Below are 25,403 nucleotides of genomic sequence, written 5' to 3'. Positions count from 1 at the left end.
ATTAAAACAATCTTCATCCTTCCAGTACTTATGAGCTGCTGTTTTGATCCACAGGAAGTTATTTTCTTTTTGAATTTCCTTTCTGTCTGACCACAGTGCTCTCTGCTGACACCTCTGTTCATTTTAGGAACTGTCCAGAGTAGGAGCAAATCCCCATAGAAAACCTATCCTGCTCTGGACAGTTCCTAAAATGGACAGAGGTGGCAGCAGAGAGCACTGTGGTCAAACTGGAAAAAGAACTCCCTGTGGATCATAACAGCAGCTGATAAGTACTAGAAGGATTAAGATTTTTTTAATAGAAGTAATTTACAAATCTGTTTAACTTTCTAGCACCAGTTGATTTAAAAAAAACATGTTTTCCAGTGGAGTACCCCTTTAAACTCCAGTGCTTATATTTCCATATTTTGTTATTCTGGGAATAAACAGTTATGTCTCAACAGGAGGGAAAGTTACTGGATATATCTGCTCCAAACCTTGGCACCAGAAGGTCTAAATGAGGCAATAGTCAGTATAATCCTCTCCCCACCCACTTTTAATGAGGCACGCAGTAGTGCCTTTTGGGGCACTGTATGTATCTTATTATGTATGCAGGAATTTTATCTTATCGCGGCCTCTATTATGTGATCTTCATGCTCCTCCGATATTATTTAGATGTTATAAATTACTTGTTTATGTGGTTTTATCGTATTATCACTCTCATCTGGTCTTTTACTGTCATCACTATCCCCTAATGTTATATAGTTTAGTAGAAAACCATTATTGGCATTATGGACCTGGCGTTGCCCAGTCTTGTGGAATCTTGTGGAAGAGATAAAGCAACAATAACGCTCTTGTCCTCATATCCCGTCCTCATATTCCGACTCTATATCCTGTCCCCACATTCCGTCCTCATATACCGACCTCATATCCTGATTTCATATCCCAACCTTATAATCTGTCTTTATATCCCGACCTCATATCTCGACCTTATATCCAGTTCTTATGTCCCAACCTCAGTAAAGGAGATGGAAACACAGAAAGATGCGGGGGTTCTGTCTTCCAAGCGCTACTGTGAAGATGAGTCAAGATGCCAATGGATACACAGGATTCTTTTATACGTACATGAAAGGTACAACGCGTTTCGGCGTGTTCTCACGCCTTCCTCAGGTCCACAACAACAATTTTGAGGTGTCCTGTACTTGAGTTCCTGTGTGTTGGCGGCCGTCCGCTCCCATAGAGTTGCATTGAGGGGGCGGGGCGTGATAACTTGAGGGGGCGGGGCTATAACGTCACGAGCTCCCGACGTCGGCTCCAACGTTCGGAACAGTTTGTTCCAAACATTGAGCAGCGGAGTACCCCTTTAACTTTTCTCCGGCTTCCATGTCTTCGGGGTGTGTACTTGTCGGCACAGACAGAGGTATCTGTAGAGAACAGTAGCGAGGACTCTAAGGAATTAACAATAGTTCCCGAGTGGTAGGCTCCAATGACGCAATCGGTCAACACGCGGTACTTAAAAAAAAAAATAGTTCTCCGGACTACTATAATAAAATGATAAAAAGAAAGGAAAAAAAAAGACAACGTGTTTCGCGAGGTCCTCCTCTCTCCATCAGGATCAGGTTCTTTGAAGTCCTCACCTCTGTTCTCTACTGTTTTTTACCGCTCCCATCGGACCCCCGTTTTGGATGCTGGCTGCTTCTGGACACAAACCCAAAACAGATAATGGGCGTTATGCCTGATGAAGGTTCTGCTTACACTGTAGCCGAAACGTGTTGCCAATAATTTTTTTTTATATATATATATATATATATATGGGATTTTGGCAAAGTCATCATTGAGCATGGACTTGGTGCTTGTAGGTGGCCCAGAGTTGTGGACGGTAGCCGAAGTTTTGGCCTTGGTTCAGGCTACATGCGAGCGATTATTATAGAGGTCTATGCATCACTACAGTGTACCATGATCTTCGGGGGGGGAGACTAGATGCTATGATGGTGTTGTGCAGGGTGGGTTGACACCTACCATGTAATTGTCTATTGTCTTTTGATCTTGGTGTTGCTGGCAGCTGGTTTGGTATTTGTCCAGAGAAATTGATCCATGCCAGATTTTGGTGGTGTCTGGTTGTTGGCGTAGACCGGTGCTTCCTAGGTCATTTAGAGGGTCATTTACCTCTGTGCTGGGGATATTGCTTCCTATTCAGTCTTTCTGTGCACTCTGTCTTGTTAGCGTAGACGACATTCGGTTGTCGCCCTAGGCCTGATGCTAGCTGGCTCTTGTCTTTAGCTCTTGTCTGCACATTTTTGTTGGCCAGGACATGTGGTTCTGACATGTATGTATAAACCAGTCGTGTGTACTACTATCTCTATCATTTGTGATCACCATAAGAAGATAGCTGTTCCATCATCCTGAAGGTTCCTGTTACAGCCACCCTCCCCGAGTGACTGCTAATTTGCCCTGCAATCTACAACTTATTACCACTACAACTCACATTATGTTGCAGAAATGCTGGTGAGTAGTATTTCTGATGTAATTAGAGCTTTTATGTATTTTCTTGTGTGATTATTGGGAGGTCTTCCTTTCCTGTTCCACTCAGGGGGCTAATATGGGGGCAAGTACAGAGAGCCATTATTAGGGCCCCAGAAATTAGGCTACTACAGATGAAGACAGGTTCTGCAGTCAAGTGACCTGCTAGTATCAGAATGTCTCCCATACACTCTACACACAGGAGATCCTGCTTCCCAATATAGCACACCCTCAGAAGCAGCAGCAGCATGGAGGACATTATAGAGTAGTACTAAGCAGTGAATTCATCAATGGAGTGAGATATAACACTGAACAGAAGCTGCACCCATGTGTCTGTGTGTGTGTCTCTGTCTCGGTTCAGTCACTCCACCCCCTCCCCTCTCCATAGACTTCTATAAGTAGCTGTAACCCAATCCCTCAGTGAGCAAAACAGTTTTTCAGCTTGCTACAAAGTAAGTGTCTATTTAAGCTTCCTTCACGTTCGACTTGCAAGTTCAGCTGGTCTCCAGACTGCTACATTTTACCTGCACTGACTCATTGCAACAAAACTAATAGTCCTGGTCAGGGACTTGCACAGACATTTTAGGGGGCAGGTGCGCAAGTAAAAAAAAAAAAAAAAAAGGGCACTTCTCGTTATGAAAAAAAAAAAAGCTTGTAAAAACCTTACATGTGTTAACACAACATAATTCTTAATGTAAGGGACCTCCGGCAGTCATGTCAGCAGAATGGGACCCACATCACTTCACGGAGGTCCCAATGAGTGAGGGCATCATAGGTCAGGTGCATTAAAAGGGGTGATCCAGGGGGAAAAAAACTTTTTTTTATATATCAACTGGCTCCAGAAAGTTAAACAGATTTTTTAATTACTTCTATTAAAAAATCTTAATCCTTTCAGTACTAATGAGCTTCTGAAGTTGAGTTGTTCTTTTCTGTCTAAGTACTCTCTGATGACACCTGTCTCGGGAACTGTCCAGAGTAGAAGCAAATCCCCATAGCAAACCTCTTCTACTCTGTGCAGTTCCCGAGACAAGCAGAGATGTCAGCAGAGAGCACTGTTGCCAGACAGAAAACAACAAGAGGGTATGATATGGGTATATAGGGGATATGATATCTAGCGGCGGAGTACCCCTTTAAAGGGGTTATCCAGGAAAAAAACTTTTTTATATATATATATCAACTGGCTCCAGAAAGTTAAACAGATTTGTAAATTACTTCTATTAAAAAATCTTAATCCTTTCAGTACTAATGAGCTGCTGAAGTTGAGTTGTTCTTTTCTGTCTAAGTGCTCTCTGAAGACACCTGTCCAGAGTAGAAGCAAATCCCCATAGCAAACCTCTTCTACTCTGTGCAGTTCCCGAGACAAACAGAGATGTCAGCAGAGAGCACTGTTGCCAGACAGAAAAGAACAACTCAACTACAGCAGCTGATAATTATTGGAAGGATTAAGAATTTTTGATAGAAGTCATTTACAAATCTGCTTAGCTTTCTGCCACAAGTTGATTTAACCAAAAAATTTTACGTTTTCCACCGTAGTACCCGTTTAAAAGGTGTGTGCACACGTCCCTAATTCTGGCTGGTCAACTTGCAGAGGATTGTCCAGACGTGACACAAATGTAACAAACCCTCAGCTGTGAGATTTATTAGATCTGTACTGGTATTACGTTCTCTGACAGCAATAAGATATAGCAAAAGGCGAGGAAAGGGAAACCACTATGGGGGTTATTTCTCACAGTTTTTGCACCACGTTTCGGCATGTTTGGAGGGGTTTTCCTGGCTGGGGAGGCGAGGATTTTACGCAATTTCTGTTCAGCTTGCTCTCATTTTATTGCTTTTTGTATTTTTGCACTTGAAAGGAGGCAAGTACCTCCTCTATCTAGGTGGTGGGAAGTTCTTTGTTGCACATATTTTTCGCAATCCAAACTATTATGTCGTGGGCGCAATTTCTTAAATTAGACCTATAAAAAAAAATGCGCAGATTTTCCGTCCATTGAAAAACCTTCTCAATGTGCACTAAAATGTTGCAGGATTTCACAGCTGACATTCTATTTCCCCAGGTTTTTGCTCTTTATATATCTCAGCATTTCCCAACCAGGGTGCCTGCAGCTGTTGCAAAACTACAACTCCCAGCATGCCCGGACAGCCTTCGGCTGTCCGGGCATGCTGGGAGTTGTAGTTTTGCAACAGCTGCAGGCACCCTGGTTGGAAAACACTGATGTATCCTATAATTCTGACTATAATTCTGACTAAACCATGCAGTGCACTCAGTTCTCAGGCAGGGGGCGCTCCGCTATTATTGCTGCTCTTATTAGATTAAACACTTCCCAGACATCTGCTGTTCTGCCCCGCAGAGCAGAAACTCTTCGTATTAACCACTTCACTGCCAGCACAATTTGTCAAATCTGCATCCGTGTTCCGAACCATTGACTGAAACGTCACACCGCAGACAGGGTTCACATATATTTGCCGATCCACCGTAGTTCCTGTCCGAATTGTTACATTCGGCGCTTTTTGGATCTGGCGAGTTAACATGCACCTACTTTCAGCCTGTTGAGCTTCCTGGGGGGACACAGGGTGCAATACTAGATTCCCGCATCCGGAGTTCCCATAGGAGATAACAACAGATCACCAGACATATGTGAACCAACTTAAAGGGGTACTCCGGTGGAAAACTTTTTTTTTTTTTTTTTTAATCAACTGATGCCAAAAAAGTTATACAGATTTCTAAATTACTTCTATTAAAAAATCTTAATCCTTCCAGTACTTATTAGCTGCTGAATACTCCATAGGAAATTATTTTCTTTTTGGAACACAGAGCTCTCTGCTGACATCTCTGTCCATTTAAAGAACTGTCCAGAGTAGGAGAAAATCCCCATAGAAAACATATGCCGCTCTGGACAGTTCCTAAAATGGACAGAGATGTCAGCAGAGAGCACTGTGCTCGTGATGTCAGCAGAGAGCTCTGTGTTCCAAAAAGAAAATAATTTCCTCTGTAGTATTCAGCAGCTAATAAGTACTGGAAGGATTAAGATTTTTTAATAGAAGTAATTTATAAATCTGTTTAATTTCTGGCACCAGTTGATTTAAAAAAAAAAGTTTTGCACCGGAGTACCCTTTTAAAGGGGTCCTCCGGTGCTCAGACATCTTATCCCCTATCCAAAGTATAGGGGATAAGATGCCTTATCGCGGGAGTCCCACCGCTGGGGACCCCCGGCATCTTGCACGCGGCACCCCGTTTGTAATCAGTCCCCGGAGCGTGTTAGCTCCGGGTCTGATTACCGACGACCGCAAGGCCGGCGGCGTGTGACGTCACGCCTCTGCCCCCGTGTGACGTCACACTCCGCCCCTCCGACGGCCATCACGCCCCCTTCCATAGACTTGCATTGAGGGGGCGTGATCGTGACGTCATAAGCCTCTGGCACTCTAAACAAATGCCGGATGCAGCAGGGATATCGCGGGGGTCCCCAGCGGTGGGACTCCTGGGATCAGACATCTCATCTTAAGATCTTTAGGGGCGGAGAACCCCTTTAATTTTCATAATGGGAGTGATCAGATGATGGGCGGAATTATACAGGGGGGGGGGGGTATTAGGCATATGTGGTGGCCCAGTACGGGAGGTGTTACCTTGTGCTCCTGCTGTCCTGTCAGGCAGCCTCCTTCAGTGTGCCCAAGGCCCCTGCCCTTGTTTCCCCATTGTAAATATGTTTTACCATATAAAGTGTTATAGAATGTAATGTTGCTTTAAGAGTTCTACCATATGATATGTCATGTGTCATGTGATTGTACCCAGGAGGTACCAGTGACCAGGTGACCCCAAGAGGGACCTATGAGCTCCCTGCTAGTCTCCCCATATAAGCCCTGGGTGGAGCTTCTCTCTCTTTGATCTCTGCTCTTCGGCTGAGGTCCAGTGCACTCGTCTAGTGTGTGTATCCAGAGTGTTGGAGACCTCAAAGTCCAGTCCTGCAGCCGCCATCAAGTCAAGTAAGATAAAGTCACAGCTTTATGAGTCAAGTCAACTGTCTACCTCAACAAAGCTACCCTTGTCCGTAACTTGGCTTCGGAGTCATTATTGCCCCGTGCCTAGCCCAGTTTCCAGCGGTATACCTTCGGGTGGTTATAGACGAAACCACGCCCTGGTTTCACAAATACAAGGGGTTAATGCCATCTACCCCTAGGGTAACAACATCTGCCCATATGGGTTCACGCCCATACTGATTCCCTGAGTTGTCAGACAAATGATAAACCCTTATATCTTGGGAACAGGAGGGAGTATCAAGAAACTGTAAAAAGGTGTCTGATCAGGGGACGCTGGGCTATTTAATAATAGTAAAATCATTTTTGGGGGGTTGTTCACTGCTCCTTTTTAATGGTTGCAAGTCTGAGCCCAACCGCAGGTCTTCTGACCTGAACTATAAGCATCTTAGGGATCTACAATGCTTTCAGTTTAGGTTCACACCCTTACTCTGCCTTTTGACTAAGATCAAGTGTAGTATCTGTTCTGATCAGTTTTATTGGTGGATCAGACACCATCGATGTACTGGAAGACTGGCGAGGACAGGTGTACCGGGGCTGGTTTTCAACGGAATCAGCTCAATGGCTGCTCTGATGTGACCTTCTTCCTTTGGGTCCCGCCATGAGGCTGAGAGGGTCTAGAGCCGAGGTACTTTTGTGCCTTGGGAAGCGATGACCCTGAGGTGCTGAAACTCACTGAGAGGATTGGCTGACTGAGAGGAGGCACCGAAATCTCTACACCTTGTGGCACTCACCTCTTGATAAACGGCCTTCTGGCTAGGATCAGAGAAATTTTTATAGATCTGGGCAGTATATCTGCGCACATTCACTTATCTATTTTTTGTCACTTTTTGCATTTTGTGTGTCCACAGGATTGTCAGGAGGCTTGAACTCTGCTTACGTTTTATAAAGCCACTGCCTCTGATGAAGATTTGCATGTTGTGATTTCAAGTCTGGTTGTCCCTCCTAGTGGTCTACAGCAGGTATGTGTGGCCATTAGGTTCTGCACATCCCTGCAAAAGCCCCAGTTACTCCTGCATGGGCAGGGTACCGATAATTTACGGCTCTGCGGCCAGATACCTTGGCTAACGCCAAGGGGGATGCTGGGAGCATTTGTGGTCCCTTGGTAGCTTTGGCGAAAAGGGACATTGAACCTTGCAGGTACCTTTTGGTCTGGAGGAGTAGGGTAAGGTTTGTTGGGGGGGGCTCTCTCCCACGCGTTCCTCGGCTCTTAGATAAGACCCTTAGTCGGGCCATGTGTATACATTATGCCCAGCCTTATAGAGAAGATAGTTAAGTACTGCTTTGGGGTGTGCTGCTTCCGGTGGGAACAGATTAGGACAATGGTCTCCAACCATTGGCTTTCCTCTTGTTGCGAGTCTACAACTCTCAGCCTGACCTGATATGTGTGGTTGGCAGTGTTATGGAGCGTATATACTAGCTGGCGCGTATGCAGACTTCTATGACTGGCATTGCCATGAGACATCTATGGTTGGCACTTACATCCATGAAGACCCACCTAATACTACTGCATATGGGGCAATTGCAACCAACAATCTAATGGGAGGAATTTGTACATTGTTATTGGACATCTTTGGCTTACACTTACATTGGCATTTGTGGCTAGATCACTTCCAGTGAGAATTTTGGTTTCTTTGGTGTCTTTTCTATGGGCCAATGGGTATGTTGGGGTTGCTTGCACAACTCTGAGTTCCGGGCCCCATGGCATTGCCATGGTTTGTTCCTGTGCCTTCATCAACATTGGCAGTCATCTTTGGTTGCCAGTGTGGGGTGCCATGAATAGAAATTCCATTGCCATGGCTGTAACAGGCCCCAGGGTCATCAGATGCAGGTCATGCCGGCAGAAGGATTAGGTTAACTGGAATGCAATACCCATGAAAGGCGGACCACACAGAGCTGGTAGTGTCGGGAGGAAGGGAATAAGGTCATCCTGTATTTACTTGTCTGGAGATTTGGTTCTGCTGCTGGTGATATACTGTTTCGAACAGAGTCCCTGTGCCTTATGCGTCTCCTGCCTGACTCAGATCGCACATCTTTGTTTATATCTCTCGTGTCCTTGGTGGAAGAGATTAATGGACGCCCCATGCTGGCCCCTACTAGCTCATTCATCTCCGAGACATTAATGCATTCCTTTGGTGACATCTGTATATATGTTATGCAGTAAGGGAGCAAGAAATGGTTTATGGGTCCATCTATTTACAGCTATTAGGATGTATTTGTCTGCCGGGAGGGTGAATGAAAGAGACATTCATACCTGGCCTATGTTATGTATGGTTATTTTATCGCCTTTTATAGGTTCTGGGGTCATGTACAAGTTCTTCTGGAAAAAAAAACAACTTTTTAGTGTTTTATTAAAAGTGTGAGACAGTGATAGGAATGGTGCTCAGAGGTCGCTATATTTTCCCAAGGTAACTGCCATAAATATCTACCAGGTTTCAAGTGCATATCTGGGCGAGGTATGGTAAATCTAGAATAATGTAAAATCCCTAGCAAGGCAAAGCTACTAAGGAACCTTTGGTAAAGTCTGTTTTCGGGCCTAGATTTTTATGGAATGAAACGCAGGTTGGAAGTAGGGCTTTCCATTCCGTGCTGTTCAGTCCAGGTTTTCAGTCGCAAAATCATCACAGGTGCTGAAGACATCTGGTTATTGGGCTTTAAACAAGGTGTAATCTGGCTGTCCGGGCATGCTGGAAGTTGGAGGGCCAAAATTTCGAGGCCACTGCCTAAGAGCATTTAGGCTCATGATATGTGAAGGCAAATGGAGGCTTGCCACAGCACCACAAAGTATTTCAGCTAATACGTTTGCGCATCTTGTACGAGATGATGATAGTAAGAAGCCAGCTAGGGTCGGTCAGCAGCACAGAGTATTTGAGGATAGTGTGCAGATCTGGTGCATTTACTCAAGCAGTTAAAGGGGTACAAACTGGAGCCTGCGCTGGCAGCTGGTGACGGCATAACACCACCCCCTCAATGCAAGTCTATGGGAGGGGGCGTGATGGCCGTCACGCCCCCTCCCATAGACTTGCATTGAGGGGGCGGGGTTATGACATCACAAGCTCCTAGTGTTCGGAACAGTTTGTTCCAAACGCTGAGCAGCGGAGTACCCCTTTAAGGAAATGGCGTCACGAGCGGGATCATGGTGGCTGAAGGGTTGAAAGCAAGCTTATAGCTGGATTTATTTATGGGAAGTTACACAAAGTAAGAAAGTTTTACTAACTTATGTGCGGCCTTGATGAATACTTGCTTTCTGTAAGCCAATCTTTTCTTGTGTAGATCAGCGTTAAGAGAGAGGAAGATTATTCCTACTTAATATACCCCACTTACTAGCTGACAGCACGGCCGGCAAATGTGGCTGCATATTGTTGGTTAAAGGGATTGCTCCATTGCAATGTCTCCTAGCAGATGGCACGTATTCTGTGCCATACTGAATGCTGCGGAGGGAAGCAGCTTGGAGAGAGAGGATAAAAGGCGTACACTAAGCCTTCAGACCCAAATAAAGCACCTCATGAGATTCCTTACCGCCGGGCTTTACTCTCATAATCCCGAAACAGCTTGAGAAGTAGCGCACTCAGGGGGCAGAAGACGCAAGTGCGAAGAAAGATTACTGACCGTCTTTCGGCTCCTGCAGATCACATGGAGCAAAACCCAGTTTATGGCAACCAATAAACGTTTAGTGATTGGGGTGACTATGAATCCAAATAAAGGGCTAAGAGTACCCACTTTGGTCTTGCAATGATGGATCCCTTTTGACTAGAGAGAAAGATGGTGGTGTCTTCGTGCTACCAGTGCAGTCACCAATTCCAATTTGCAACAGGCCCCCAAATCAACCACTCACCATTTATAATGTGTGGTGACCCACAGTGATGGCGGGACCACGGGTGTAGCGGTGTAAGTGGTGGGGCCAGATGGTATTAACCCCTGGGGCAAGATGTTGTTAACTCCTAGTGTTTGTGATGCCAGAGTGGTTTTCGGGTACCGGAACCACACGAACGGTCTCCAATGGCTAGTTAGTGAAAGGAGAGTCCACAATCCGTTGTGATTTAATGGAGGCTTTACTGAGTTAAGACAGATGGAGTTATCTTCACAGCTAGGCCAGAATCCAAGAGAGGTGGCTAGGAACCCAGAAGGACCTTGCAGCCAATTATACTTGTAATTGACTTTAGATAATTATCTTGAGGCTTAACAATAGGCTCGACTTTAATATTTGTATGACAGCAGACATAGACTTTTGACTTACTGGAATGACTGTAGCTTTGCGGCCTTCCAGATGCTGGTCACTAGCACTGAGACATCTGTACTGGCTGGTTCTCAGTAAAAGGAAGAGAAGAGAGTGAAGTGGAATGGCCCCCCTTTATATAGTGGGGGACTGGAATAAGGCCCATTGGCCAGCTGCGGGTAATAGGTTAAGCTGGTGCTCTTTGGGTAACATCATGTGACAACATAACACAACATGTGACACTCCACAGGTCCTGCAGACATCTCACAGGATCTCTCGGGTCCTTTGGACTAACTATACATTAATGTATTGACTATAATCCTATGACAACAAATGATACTTTTAACAACAGCAGGGGAGACACTGCAGGAGAGCCCCCAGGTCACTGAGGGACTCAATCTGACAGGGCCTAAGAGTAGTGCAGGACCATGTCCTGTACTGGGACATTACGAATGCCAGTGTCTTCTAATGTGGTAGAGGGGTCTTGAAGGACATCATGCACTAGGAACCAGGCGCAACCACCTCTTCTGCTCCCAAAACTTATTGGGGAGGGAAAAGCACGGTGGTGGCTTTGTGTATCCAGTGCAGTCACCTGGCTCTAGGGGGGAAACTTTGCCCAAATGCCAATCTGCAACAGGACCTACCCTTCAATCTTGTACCATTTATAGTATGTGGCGGGGGGGGGGGGGGTCTTTGGGGACCTCATGCACTAGGAACTAGATTCAACCACCTCCTTTGCTCCCCAAACTTTATGAGAAGGAAAAGTACAGGGTTGGCTTTATGCAACCAGTGCACTCGGCTCCAGGGGGGGAATTTTCCCACAATACCAATCTGCAAGAGGCCCTCATATCAACCACTCACCATTTATTTTTATTTTTTATTGAAGAGCCGAGGTTCGTGCTCTCAAATCACCCAAGTGCAAATAAAAAGTGCAAGTGTTCACACAAAAAAAACGTGCACGAGAATGCGTTCCATCGCAAGCCCTTCACCAACAGGAGAAAGGCCCATCAACAAACCAAACTCTTCACCTCTGGGCCAAAAGGCACCTGCAAGGTTCCAGGTACGATGTCCCCTTTCACCGAAGCTACTCAGGGGCCGAAAAGTGTTCCTGGCAAACATCTAGGCGTTAACCAAGTTGCCATCAAGGAGAAAGGAGAAACAGGAATGCCACAGGGCATGGCAGGAAGGTGAGGAATTTGATGGCCACACACACATCCCCTAGGCCGGCAGGAGGGACACCCAGAAGGGCTACTGCACCCTGACCAAATCCTAGTGTAACTAAAAAGAACACAAACATGAGCAGTGACAAAACATATAAAATCCATCCGGATCTATAGAAATTCCTCTGCAGATCAACAGCCAGAAGGCGGGAACGCTAGAGGTGAGTGCTCAGAAGAGTGAGAGATAAAGTGCATGCTGCATGCCATCTGTCAAGTGGGGTCGCTACTCCCAAGTGAGTTCCGGCACCCTGTCCTTCACTGTACCTGAACTTTAGGGTGAGATCCAGGTCACTTCAGGGCCCGCTGCCTGGCCCTGGTAAGCCTGCGCCATTCTGTGTGGTTCCCGTACCCTGCCTTGGTGGTCTTCCACACCGCCAACTAACAGGAAGGTACTACACATGATCTTAGCCAAAAGGCAGAGAAGCGATTTATACTACTAGAGTCTTCTGTGTCTTTGGCAGAGGTGTCTTTGGGTACCTCATGAACGAGGAACCAGGTGCATCTGTCTCCTCTGCTCCCCAAACTGGCTTTGTGCAACCAGAAAAGTTACCTGGCTAATGGAACATATATGCAGAACATATGTACAAGTGTACAGAGACGGAAGCTTCTGCCCAACGTATCTTTGCTTCCATTCAGCCAATGGTCAGGACCCTGGAACTTCCTATGATGTTCTTCGTCCCCAAGCTTGAACCTTATTTTATATATTTGGTGGGGATCTGAGGAAGACTCTTAGACTTCTGTAAGGGGTATTCCACTGTCCCAGTGTCCGAAACGTTTTGTTCTGAACACTGGATACGAGCTACTGGGGTTATGATGTCACTGCCACACCCCCTCCCATATATGTGCATTGAGGGGGTGTGGCGTGACGTCACTAGGATACATGTGCATGACATCACAACCCTCGCTGACTGCACCCAGCGTTCGGAACAAAATGTTCAGGACGCTGGGGCAATGGAGTACCCCTTTAACAGGGGTAGTCAGCCATTTTTTTTTTAACTATTGGGAAATAATATAACCTATACTCGGCCTCTTTGGCCTATACCAAATATTTGATGGGTCTGTGGAGACCAGGGAACAATTCGATGAGGGTAGTAGTCACTGTTGGATGGGTGCTATTAACGCCAAAATGTCCCTTCTGCATCCTCACACACCTTATCAATGTAAGCTGTTCCTGCACATGAAACCTCTGAAAGCCAACTTAAAACCTTATTTAACTTCAGATGTAATCCAGTTCTTGCTATAGTTAATCTATAAACTTCAAGACCGTTTGAAAACGTACAGCTTTAGATTTCCGGAGAAGCAGAATTTAGTCACTGTCCCTTTACATAACACTATTTATAACATATAATGCTTTTAGCAGAAATATAACTTGAGTGCTTTGGCACTTGTACTTGAATGTGTCTAATGCAGATGTAGACTGGTGTAGCAACCCTTTGATGCCCTAGCTTAAAGGAGATCTGTAGTGGAAAATAACTTATCCCCTATCCGAATGATAGGGGATAAGTGATAGATTGCAGGGCGTCCGGGAGCTGGGACCCCCGTGATCTCCTGTACGGGGTCCCGGCATTCTGCTGGAAGGGGAAGTGTCCATCCCTAGCATGACGTGACACATCATGCAGGGACGAAACGATCCCTTCAGGCAGAATGCCCGGGTCCCAGCGCCTGGACCCCCCGCGATCTATAACTTAACCCCTATGCTTCGGATAGGGGATAAGTTATTTTACACTAAAGATGTCCTTTAATGTACAAGTAACTGAAACTACTGAACGAGGAGGCAACTGTTACAAAATGCCGATATGCAGGCTGACCTCATGCAGAAAATGCTGAAGAGCAGAAATATCCTTGCAGCGGGACTTGTTGGAGGTATGCCTGACATAAGCTATACCTAGGCTCACAGACTTTTAGCTTCCTCAGGAAATTGAAATGGGACAGGAGCTGAGGGACTGACATGTGTTCCTGATGAAAGCCTCAAGCCATGACTTTACTTAGTAGAAAGATCAAGATCCACTTCTTTTCCTATGCTAGGGAGGTGGAGTTGGGACTGTTTCCTGTGTTCATTGGCTAGGAGTCTGACATGTGACTAGATTCTGGTCCAGAAAAAGCAATGAAATGTGCAAATGTTAACCACTCTGTAGAACTCATAGAAACATCTAAAGAGACATAAATGTAATATAGAAAATACTATATTCAGGCCTTTAGCACCTAAAACACACACTTTATTTTCCAGCAAACCTTATATTCTCTCAGCCACTCGACTACGCTCTGGGTAGCAGCTGGTACAGTTACTGCTGGGCCACCACAGGTCTGTACTAAAGGGGGGATAGAATTCTGTTTGAGGTCTGTGCATTTACTTTTATGTACAAAGGACATACTGGAGCTAGATTTGCATATCATTTCCTATTAAAAAAAAAGGCAAATTCCTGTAGGTTTTAAGCAACAACTGATGGGTAGCAGATCACAACCCAGAGATGATTTTTGTTCCCTTCTAGACATAGATGAACTTACAGTATGAATTGCCAAAACCAAACCTCAAGCAGCAGCGGTCGATAAGTTTTGTCTATTAAGGTAGTTCTGCTTCTTAGTGCTCATATCCCACCCAAAAAAATCAGATTTTTCCACTGGCAAAGCGGAACTAATTTTTCCAGACCAAATCAATCAACTGCCGCAGCTTGAGATTCAGACTCGACGATTTGTACCAAATATTGGCTAATTCTTTAGTGCCTTGGACTCTGTTCACATCTGTGCAGGATCTGTGTATAACGGAAGCCACAACTCTGTGCACAATGGACACAAAAGGGGCTCAATGGATCATGTTGACTTATAATGGGTCTGTTAGGTGCCAGCAAGGTGTCTACTTTCATTTTGAGAGAAAAAAAGCAATGGACTCGGAACTACCTGTAGTTTCCTGGACACTGATGGATCAGTATCAAGGCCCCATGGATAACAACCATGAGTTTCTCCATTTGGTTTCAGGGCTTGGGTACGACTGCTACCACTCCTGAAATTATATTTTTTCTTTGACTGCTAAAGTGATGGGGTAGGGTAGCAAAGTTCCCATTAAGGTTCCCAAAACACCAGGATGGTAGAAATGAAGTGCAAAAATGACCCAAAGATCAGGCTCTGTTCCAGGTTCCAATATTAAGAAGCCAATGCAGATGAAACGGTTAAAGTAACAGCAGGTACTATGTTTATTAATTCAGAAACCAAAATTATTGGTTTCTGAATTAATAAACATAGTAGCTAACTGTTACATCTGCATTGGCTTCTTTATATTGGAACCTGGAACAGCGCCTGATCTTTGGGTCATTTTTGCACTTCATTTCTACTATTCGGAACAGGATTGGATCTTCCACCCATGTGACCCACTGGGCTTTGCAGTTTCGTTCCTTCCAAGGCTTTGTTGATACCCCTTTAAGAGGTGATTAGCGCTGACTATCTGCTATAAGGTGAGTGGCCAACCGAAAGGCTGATGCCCCTCTCCCATCCCCGAGTCCACCTGGTGTCTTGGGTAATACATGAGGTGCGGTCCCTCTTTTTCTCTTCTTTTTCAAAAACACCAGGATGTCATTGATAAATTTTTGTTCTTCTTAATCTGGCATCAGGGACGCATCAATACCCAATGCTATTACATATCATGTCTAATGATGAACATAAGGAATGTGTGATAGTGGTAGTAATGTACCCAGGATGCCTCTGCTCCTCGCCGTTTCCCATAGAAGTCTCTAGTACTTGTTAATGGAGCAGTGACCCTGCGTTAGCCTCCGCTGGCTGTGTAATTCATGATAAATGTGGTCCCCCCCCCCCACCCCCAGAGCCTCATTCATACCCAGGAGACGGCAATGAATTTGACTCAGTCTTGCATAAGGAGACTTGGCGGGGATTTTATTTAGAGCGACGGGGACCGAAGCCAGGAGGAGAATTCTGGATGATTTAACTGAGTGTTGAGGGCTCACGAAAACCGAGATTTTATCGAAATCTTTTGAGCTGCTGTTTAACCAAAACCCACCGGGATTGTCTCTTAACTCTGGTTAACAGAATCCAGTGTGAACAAAGAGAATTTTTTCTTATTAAAACTATTTGTTTTTTATTTTATTTATTTTTTTATGTTTTTGATAAGAAGAAAATACAAAGTAGTTGAGGTTTTTAGGATGAGCGGTGTACCATGGTGGAGTGGCCTGCTGGAGAACCAGGAGGCCCCAACCCTACAAGAAAGGACTTTGGATCCAATCACTTGCCACTCGGGTCTATTTTTGATGGGGTCATCCACGAATAAATGCTTAGGCCTTATTGATGATATGTTCTGTGTTGGTCCTCATGATACTTTTCTCTGCTGGGCCCATAGGACCTCAGTCTGACTCGTGGGAAACCATCAAAGTCAGGCCATCTGCCCACCATACTTCATGGTCTAGAGCAGTGGTCTTCAAACTGTGGCCCTCAAAATGTTGTAAACCTACAACTCCCTTCATGCCCAGACAGCCGTTGGCTGTCCGGGCATGCTGGGAGTCATAGGTTTGCAACATTTCGTGGGCCACAGTTTGGAGACCACTGGTCTAGAGGGTTGATTCATTATATATGGTGGCATGTCAATCTATTAGGTAGAGCAACTCCATCCATTTTGTTGCTTATTGTTCTCTACTGATTTCTTTCCAAACTTTTCCAAACATAATTTTTTTTCTCCAATGATCTATGTCTTCTAATAAGGCATCCAAAATTAAGATAAAGTTATGGTCATATGTGCCTCAGGTGTATCAACTAGACTCGGTGAAGGATCTACTTGTGTCTATTTCACCTTAGGGTGAAAAATGGAGCTCTCTTGTTTGAAATGCCATATTAGTTAGATATTAGAGTGTAAGTCTTACTAGGCCAACAAGGCCCAAGCCTAGGGCTGCACTTTATCAGCTAAGTGATGCTCAGATTGTTACAAAGCCTATGTGTGAAGGTGAGGAGGCACCATTCACTAAGATGTATGTAATGAGGCCGCCCCCCCTCCGAGCAAAGTGCTCCCCTGCATTCATGAGGCAGCTGTCACTGAAGCAGTGGCAGCGCTGGACTAGCCAAAAACTCCCCACCAAAGGTGGAGCCAAAAGAGGAAGGGGTGGGTCTTAAACAGGAAAAGGTGTGGTCTTGATAAGAATGGGTGGTAAAATTAAGACTATGTTGTTGCATGAGTTTAGACAGGCCTAGGGCTGTACAAAACCTTAATACACCATTGGTCTTTGAACAAGGGGTGGGCAAATTTAGATTATGTTAGTGCACGAGTTAAGTCAGGCCTAGGGCAGCACCAAACCTAAGAACACCATTGGTCATGATAAGAAGGGGAGAGCAAATTTAGATTATGTTGGTATAGGAGTTTAGTCAAGCTTAGGGCAGTACAGAACCTTAATAGACCATTGGTCTTGATAAGAAGGAAAATTTAGATTATGTTGGTATAGGAGTTTGGTCAGGCCTAGGGCAGTACAGAACCTAAATGCACTATTGGTCATGAAAAGAAGGGGAGAGCAAATTTTGATTATGTTGGTATAGGAGTTTACTCAGGCTTAGGGTAGTACAGAACCTTAATAGACCATTGGTCTAAGAAAATTTAGATTATGTTGGTGCATAAGTTAAGTCAGGCCTAAAGCAGTACAAAACCTAAGTACACCATTGTGAGTGGAGGTTACCCAGTTTATGACCCTCATAGCATGAGTGGCAAAAAAGAGACCTTCTCACTTTGGAGGGCCAGAACTTGTAATGCCCCATTTCCCCTGCAGTGGCGCTGCTGGTAAATTGACCACATGAGTCTTCTCCCTCACAGATTACATTTCTGACTGATCTCATAATATGAAACAAATATGAATGTAAGAAATGGCAGCTAGTCAATCTAATCCGCCGCAGCCGGTCTAGTCTCCCATATGGCTCCGATGCCATTTCCAGTTGGCCAGTCCAGGCTGTCAAAAGAGCTGACGGTCTCCTCGCCGCCCCCTATAAATAACAGGAATGATGAAAGCTAAAAATTGTCGCTGCTGATATTTCCGTTTCCATGGCAATCGCTAAAATACCCGACAGATGTTCTCCGCATAACAAATTTAATTAAGCAAAATAACCCAAACTGTTGTTTACTGGCGAATGTCTCCGCTCCGTGCTCACAGTTCATCTGCGTCCCAGCATTCCCTGATATAAATCACAGCCGTCTCAAACATACTGAGCTTTTCAAATGATAAATGATGGGAGTTGTTTCCGTTTTAGCCTTCTGAGCTTGAGCCTTGTTTGTGTGGTAGCGGGGTGTGATGAAGGCAGATGTTGTTACCCTAGGGGTATATGGCATTAACCCCTTGTATTCGTGACGCCAGGGCGTGGTTTAGCCTAAAGCCATCTGAATGTATACCGCTGGATCCTGGGCTAGGCGCGGGGCAATAAAGACTCCGATGCCAAGTTAAGGACAATCGTAGCTTTACTGAGGGTAGACAGATGGTAAAGTCTATACAGTTCAGCCAGGGCCCAAGGAGGTGACCAGTGACGCAGAGACCTTAAGGGCTTACTGGGACTTGTAGTAGGACTGGACAATTGAATGCAGACCACGCTGACTTGACAGATGACAGGGACTGACTTGACTTGACACCCAGAAGGGCTACTGCATCCTGACAAATCCTGTGGACACACAACACGCAAAAAGCGACACAGTGACAAAAAATAAATAAATAAGTGAATGTGTGCAGATATACTGCCCAGTCCTATAAAAATGTCTCTGATCCTAGCCAAAAGGCCGTGAATCAAAAGGTGAGTGCCACAAGGTCAAAAACAGTTCATGTTGCCAATCCTCCCACTGAGTTTCGGCACCTTGGGTTCACCACTCCCCGAGGCACTAAAGTATCTCAGCTCTAGATCCTCTCAGCCTCATAGCGAGACCCGGAAGAAAGAGGTCACATCGGGGCAGCTGTCGAGCTGATTCCTCAGAACCAGCCCCGGAACGCCCTGGTACACCTGTCCCCTCCATGCAGCACCCATCCCCACCAGCTCCACACCGGTGCTGTGGAGACCACCGGCATGAAACTGATAAGAACAGATAGTGATAGTTACATCATGTCCATGTTGCTGCCTCATAGAACTCTATGGACCCAATTTGCACCATGATGGGTGACTATTGCCTAAAGTTTCAGCACATTGCAGCCCTCTTTTTGAGTGTTTGTTGTAGCCATCGAAACACTCCAGGTAAAGGTGGGATAGATGAACATTTGCATTATAATAAAAGCTTCTGTACTGCACTATGACATGGTAACACATTGTCTTGGTTCTTTTTAAAGTTGTGACACCGAACATATTAGTGGTGAAGTTTCTGGGTGTCCAAGGGACTGACATATCGCTGAACTTTTTTTTTGTAGTGCCAACAACACCCCCAAACAGGTGGAAGTGCGTATGCATGAGAGCCAGCTGACCTCAGACGAAGTGCATCCCCGATCACCATGCCTGAGATGTTGGGACAAGATCACAGGAAACCTTTTGCTTTCCCTTACAGTATTTGGTAAGTTGATATATTGAGCGTGTCCTATTGTAAAGTCTTGAGGGATGTTTCGGATGGGGATTGTATGGCTTGTATATACAGACCCAGTAGTATACATAGCGTGCTTGGTTCCTACTATCACATAGTTACTGCCTTTAACCCCTTAAGGACGCAGGACGTAAATGTACGTCCTGGTGAGGTGGTACTTAACGCACCAGGACGTACATTTACGTCCTAAGCATAACCGCGGGCATCGGAGCGATGCCCGTGTCATGCGCGGCTGATCCCGGCTGCTGATCGCAGCCAGGGACCCGCCGGCAATGGCCGACGCCCGCGATCTCGCGGGCGTCCGCCATTAACCCCTCAGGTGCCGGGATCAATACAGATCCCGGCATCTGCGGCAGTTCGCGATTTAAATGAACGATCGGATCGCCCGCAGCGCTGCTGCGGGGATCCGATCATTCATAACGCCGCACGGAGGTCCCCTCTCCTTCCTCCGTGCGGCTCCCGGCGTCTCCTGCTCTGGTCTGTGATCGAGCAGACCAGAGCAGGAGATGACCGATAATACTGATCTGTTCTATGTCCTATACATAGAACAGATCAGTATTAGCAATCATGGTATTGCTATGAATAGTCCCCTATGGGGACTATTCAAGTGTAAAAAAAAAATGTAAAAAAATGTAAAAGTAAAAGTAAAAAAAAAGTGAAAAATCCCCTCCCCCAATAAAAAAGTAAAACGTCCGTTTTTTTTCCTATTTTACCCCCAAAAAGCGTAAATTTTTTTTTTATAGACATATTTGGTATCGCCGCGTGCGTAAAGTTCCGAACTATTAAAATAAAATGTTAATGATCCCAAAATTCCTACTTTAATACATTTTATTTAAAAAATTTTTATAAAAAATGTATTAAAAGTTTTTTATATGCAAATGTGGTATCAAAAAAACGTACAGATCATGGCGCAAAAAATGAGCCCCCATACCGCCGCTTATACGGAAAAATAAAAAAAAGTTATAGGTCATCAAAATAAAGGGATTATAAACGTACTAATTTGGTTAAAAAGTTTGTGATTTTTTTTAAGCGCAACAATAATATAAAAGTATATAATAATGGGTATCATTTTAATCGTATTGACCCTCAGAATATAGAACACACGTCATTTTTGCCATAAATTGTACGGCGTGAAAACGAAACCTTCCAAAACTAGCAAAATTGCGTTTTTCGTTTTAATTTCCCCACAAAAATTGTGTTTTTTGGTTGCGCCATACATTTTATGATATAATGAGTGATGTCATTACAAAGGACAACTGGTTGCACAAAAAACAAGCCCTCATACTAGTCTGGCGATGAAAATATAAAAGAGTTATGATTTTTAGAAGGCGAGGAGGAAAAAATGAAAACGTAAAAATTTAATTGTCTGAGTCCTTAAGGCCAAAATGGGCTGAGTCCTTAAGGGGTTAAAGGGGTACTCCAGTGGAAAACATTTTTTTTTTAAATCAACTGGTGCCAGAAAGTTAAACAGATTAGTAAATTACTTCTATTTAAAAGTCTAAATCCTTCCAGTACTTATTAGCTGCTGTATAATACAGAGGAAGTTCTTTTCTTTTTGAATTTCCTTTCTGTCTGACCACAGTGCTCTCTGCTGACACCTCTGTCCATGTCAGGAACTGTCCGCAGCAGGAGCAAATCCCCATAGCAAACCTATCCTGCTCTGGACAGTTCCTGACAGCAGAGAGCACTGTGGTCAGACAGAAAAGAAATTCAAAAAGAAAAGAACTTCCTGGAAGGATTAAGATTTTTTAATAGAAACTGGCACCAGTTGATTTAAAAAAAAAGGGGTATTCTGGCTTTATACATCTTATCCCCTATCCAAAGGATAGGGGATAAGATGTATGTATGATTGCAGGGGTCCCACCGATCTCGGTGAAGCCCCCCGCATTTTGTACCGAGTGCCGCTTCTGAGACGGGGACGTGACGTATCGGCCACGTCCCCTAGTGACGGCATGCCACACCTCTCCATTCCTGTCTATGGGAGGGGGTGTGACGGCCCCAGCATTTTGTTCATATTCCGTCCTTATATAACAGCTTCATATCCCGTCCTCATATACTGTCCTTACATCCGGTCCTCATATCCCGTCCTCATATCCTGTCCTCATATCCCGTCCTCATATCCCGACCTCATATCCCGTCCTTATATCTTGTTCTCATATCCCGTTCTTATATCCCATCCTCATATCCTGCCCTCATTTCACATCCTCATATCCCATCCCCATATCAATTCCGCATATCCTTCCTCATATCCCGTCTGCATATCCCATCCTCATATTCCAACCTCATATTCTGTCCTCATATCCCGTCCTCATATATCACATCCTCATATCTTGTTCTCATTACCCGTCCTAATATCCTGTCCTTATATATCCCGTCCGCATATCCCATTTTTATATCTTTGACCTCATATCCCATCCTCATATCTAGACCTCATATCCTGTCCTCACACTCCGTCCTTCTATCCCATCCCCCGCACTAACTATTCTCTGCACCTTCCTGCCAGACAGTCACGGGCAATCTATGCAGCCTGAGAGTAATGCGATCAGTAGATGTACCAGAAGTCGCTTAGACTTTCATGGGAGCTCCGTCACAGACTCTGTTCTGAGAAGAAAAAAATGAGCTTAATTGTCCATTGGACAATGAACACCAACCGGTCCCAACAGGTCCCACTGGCTCTGAATGAGCTCTGGTGTCTTTCCATCTGGTGTTGGATCAGAGCTCCAATACTCAATGTGATATGAAGCTCTAGAACCAAGAAGAATTTATTTCTGTTGTTCTAGGTTAGACTAAAAGTTTTCTAACTCGTCTCTTGTCTTTTTGTTTGTACAGGTGTCATCATGGGAGCAGTTTGTGGGGGCCTCCTCCGGATGGCGTCTCCCATCCATCCTGACATTATTATGGTCATAGCCTTTCCGGGAGACATTCTCATGAGGATGTTGAAGATGTTGATCCTACCTCTGATCATCTCCAGTTTAATCACAGGTCAGTGGATTGGTCCATTGTATATGGAGGTCTCCACTGTTCTAGAGCAGTGGATCTCAATGTTTCTAAGCCATTTTGAACTACCTACCTCCAACATTATGATCATATAGTGCACTATTGTGGGCAAAGTTCACGTGTAAAGTAAAAATACCCTCCAGAGATATTTAATGTATTCCATGTGACACAGGTTGAGAGCCTAAGTTCTAGAGCCTGTCAAAATGTCAAACTGGGAATGAATTTAGAGGCCGACTAGGAATGAGTCTCTTATGGCAGCTTAAAGGATAGGGGATAAGATGTTTGATCGCCACCCCCCCCCCCCACCCCATCTCCCTGCTGCACCTGCTGTTCGTTTAGAGTGTCGGGTGTAGCGCTGGAGGCTTGTGACGTCATGACCATGCCCCCTCAATGTAAGTCTATTGGAGGGGGCGTGACCGTGACGTCAAGAGCCTCTGCCCCGCATCGCCAGTCATCCGCCAGTTCGCTCTGTGCACTGGGTGTCTGGGTTGCCGCAGCCGAGATCGCAGGGGTCACCAGAAGCGGGACCCCCATGATCAGACATCTTATCCCCTATCCTTTGGATAGGGGATAAGATGTCTAGGGGCGGAGTACCCCTTTAACTAATAGACCGGCAATAGACTTCAAAGGTCCAAATGGGCTTTGCCGACAAAGCAAACAGTCTGTATTGGCACACAGAGTCCTCGAGAAGTTGAATCATTTTTTACCAGCTCCTCATCCATGTTTGCAGCCATGCCAGTGCCTTCTGCCAGTCTTTGACCCTGGTTTCCACCAATGTGATACCATGCCAAGCCATAAAAATAACAGGTCCAGCCATCAGGGGTTATTTGTGGTAAGGGAGTGTGAGATTCAGGGCAGATGGAATTACCCTAGGGGCAGATGGCATTAACCCCTTGTATTCGTGACGCCAGGGCATGGTTTATCCTCAATACCACCGCTGGATCCTGGGCTAAGCACGGGGGCAATAATGACTCCGACACCAAGTTACGGACAACGGTAGGTTTACTGAGTGACAGATGGTACAGTCTATACAGTGTAGCTATGACCCACGGAGGTGACCAGTGACTTCAGAGACCTTAAGGGCTTACTGCGACTTGTAGTAGAACAAGACAATTATGTGCAGGCCACGTTGACTTGACAATTGGTGACTGACTTGACTTGTGACTGACAATGCTGTGACTGTGGCTGCAGACTGGACTTGAGGCCTCCTATGACTCCAGACACACTCCTAGGCTTGACTTGACCTCAGCAAAGACTTATCTCCAAAGAGTGAACTAGAATCTCCCAGGGCTTTTATAAGGGAGGCTAGCAGGGGTCCCATTGGTCATCCTTGAGTCACCTGGTCACTGATACCTCCTGGGTAATAATCACATGACAGATCACATGATAACCTTTCTTAAAGATACAACACTCTCACACATATATAACATAGGGGATAACATATAATTACAGTAGAACAGATGCAGAGGGGGCCCCGGGGACACTGCAGGGAGGCTGCCTGACAGGGCAGCGAGGTTAGAGGGTAACAACTCCATACTGGGACACCACATAGGATTATATGTAATAATTACAGCAGCAAGATCGGTCTGCCAACTACGAAGAGATCTGTCATTGAATTGTTTGGTTTGTGCACGTAGAGTTGGCCTTGCCAGGTAGGTAGAATTGAATTCTGAAGTCGTCCTCAGTGACAAACTCAGCTTTGCTTTATTGAGATACTTAGATCTGCTACATCTGTATGGCCCCCTGGACTGATGCCTAGCTTAGGTTAATCTTGTGTTTGACCATCAGTAGATGGATACAACAATGTGGGGTCTGGTACCCTAAGGGGATGATAGATGTTGTGGTAAAGGCTAGCTTAAGTATTAGCTCTGTAAGGAAGCAGGTAGTCACGGGGCAGGGGGTTCTAGCTAATCTGGTGGGCCCCTTTGAGCTCAACAAGTCTTCGACAAATAATTTGTCTCCTGTGCAAGACCTCTTAAGACTTTAGGATTACTTTAAAGGATTACATTTAAAAAACTTTAACACTTCTGTGTTAAACCAAATACAATACAGAGCGGGATGTCCCAGAGGAGATAAATGAATATTTGGTCACTGTCCCTTTGTGAGTTACAGATGTTTTACTGAACTATTTGAAGTCTGACCAACCATGTATATATATATATAAGAGGGTCAGAAGAGATAGAAGGCTACTGACCAACCATGTATATATATGAGAGTATCAGGAGAGACAGAAGACTACTGACCAACCATGTATATATATGAGAGTATCAGAAGAGATAGAAGGCTACTGACCAACCATGTATATATATGAGAGTATCAGGAGAGACAGAAGACTACTGACCAACCATGTATATATATGAGAGGGTCAGGAGAGACAGAAGACTACTGACCAACCATGTATATATATGAGAGGGTCAGAAGAGACAGAAGGCTACTGACCAACCATGTATATATATGAGAGGGTCAGGAGAGATAGATGTCTACTGACCAACCATGTATATATATGAGAGTATCAGGAGAGATAGATGTCTACTGACCAACTCTGTATTTATATGAGAGTGTATATATATGAGAGGGTCAGAAGAGACAGTAGACTACTGACCAACCCTGTATATATATGAGAGTGTATATATATATGAGAGGGTCAGAAGAGACAGAAGACTACTGACCAACCCTGTATATATATGAGAGGGTCAGGAGAGACAGAAGACTACTGACCAACCATGTATATATATGAGAGGGTCAGAAGAGACAGAAGGCTACTGACCAACCATGTATATATATGAGAGGGTCAGGAGAGATAGATGTCTACTGACCAACCATGTATATATATGAGAGGGTCAGGAGAGATAGATGTCTACTGACCAACCATGTATATATATGAGAGGGTCAGGAGAGATAGATGTCTACTGACCAACCA

General features: G+C 44.9%; 1 protein-coding gene across 3 annotated transcripts in view; it reads left to right on the top strand.

The window, feature by feature from the left end:
* SLC1A2 (solute carrier family 1 member 2) overlaps positions 1-25,403 on the top strand; it is a 129,506-nt gene that overhangs the window by 59,965 nt on the left and 44,138 nt on the right. For all 3 annotated transcript variants that reach the window (XM_056527870.1, XM_056527869.1, XM_056527871.1), the window contains exons 2-3: positions 19,320-19,459; positions 22,316-22,468. In XM_056527870.1, coding sequence (XP_056383845.1) covers positions 19,320-19,459; positions 22,316-22,468 — 293 coding nt within the window. The remainder of the gene's footprint in view (positions 1-19,319; positions 19,460-22,315; positions 22,469-25,403) is intronic.

Source organism: Hyla sarda, chromosome 6, assembly GCF_029499605.1.
Source record: "Hyla sarda isolate aHylSar1 chromosome 6, aHylSar1.hap1, whole genome shotgun sequence".
NCBI classification, from domain to species: Eukaryota; Metazoa; Chordata; class Amphibia; order Anura; family Hylidae; genus Hyla; species Hyla sarda.
This window is presented reverse-complemented; position numbering and strand designations above follow the sequence as displayed.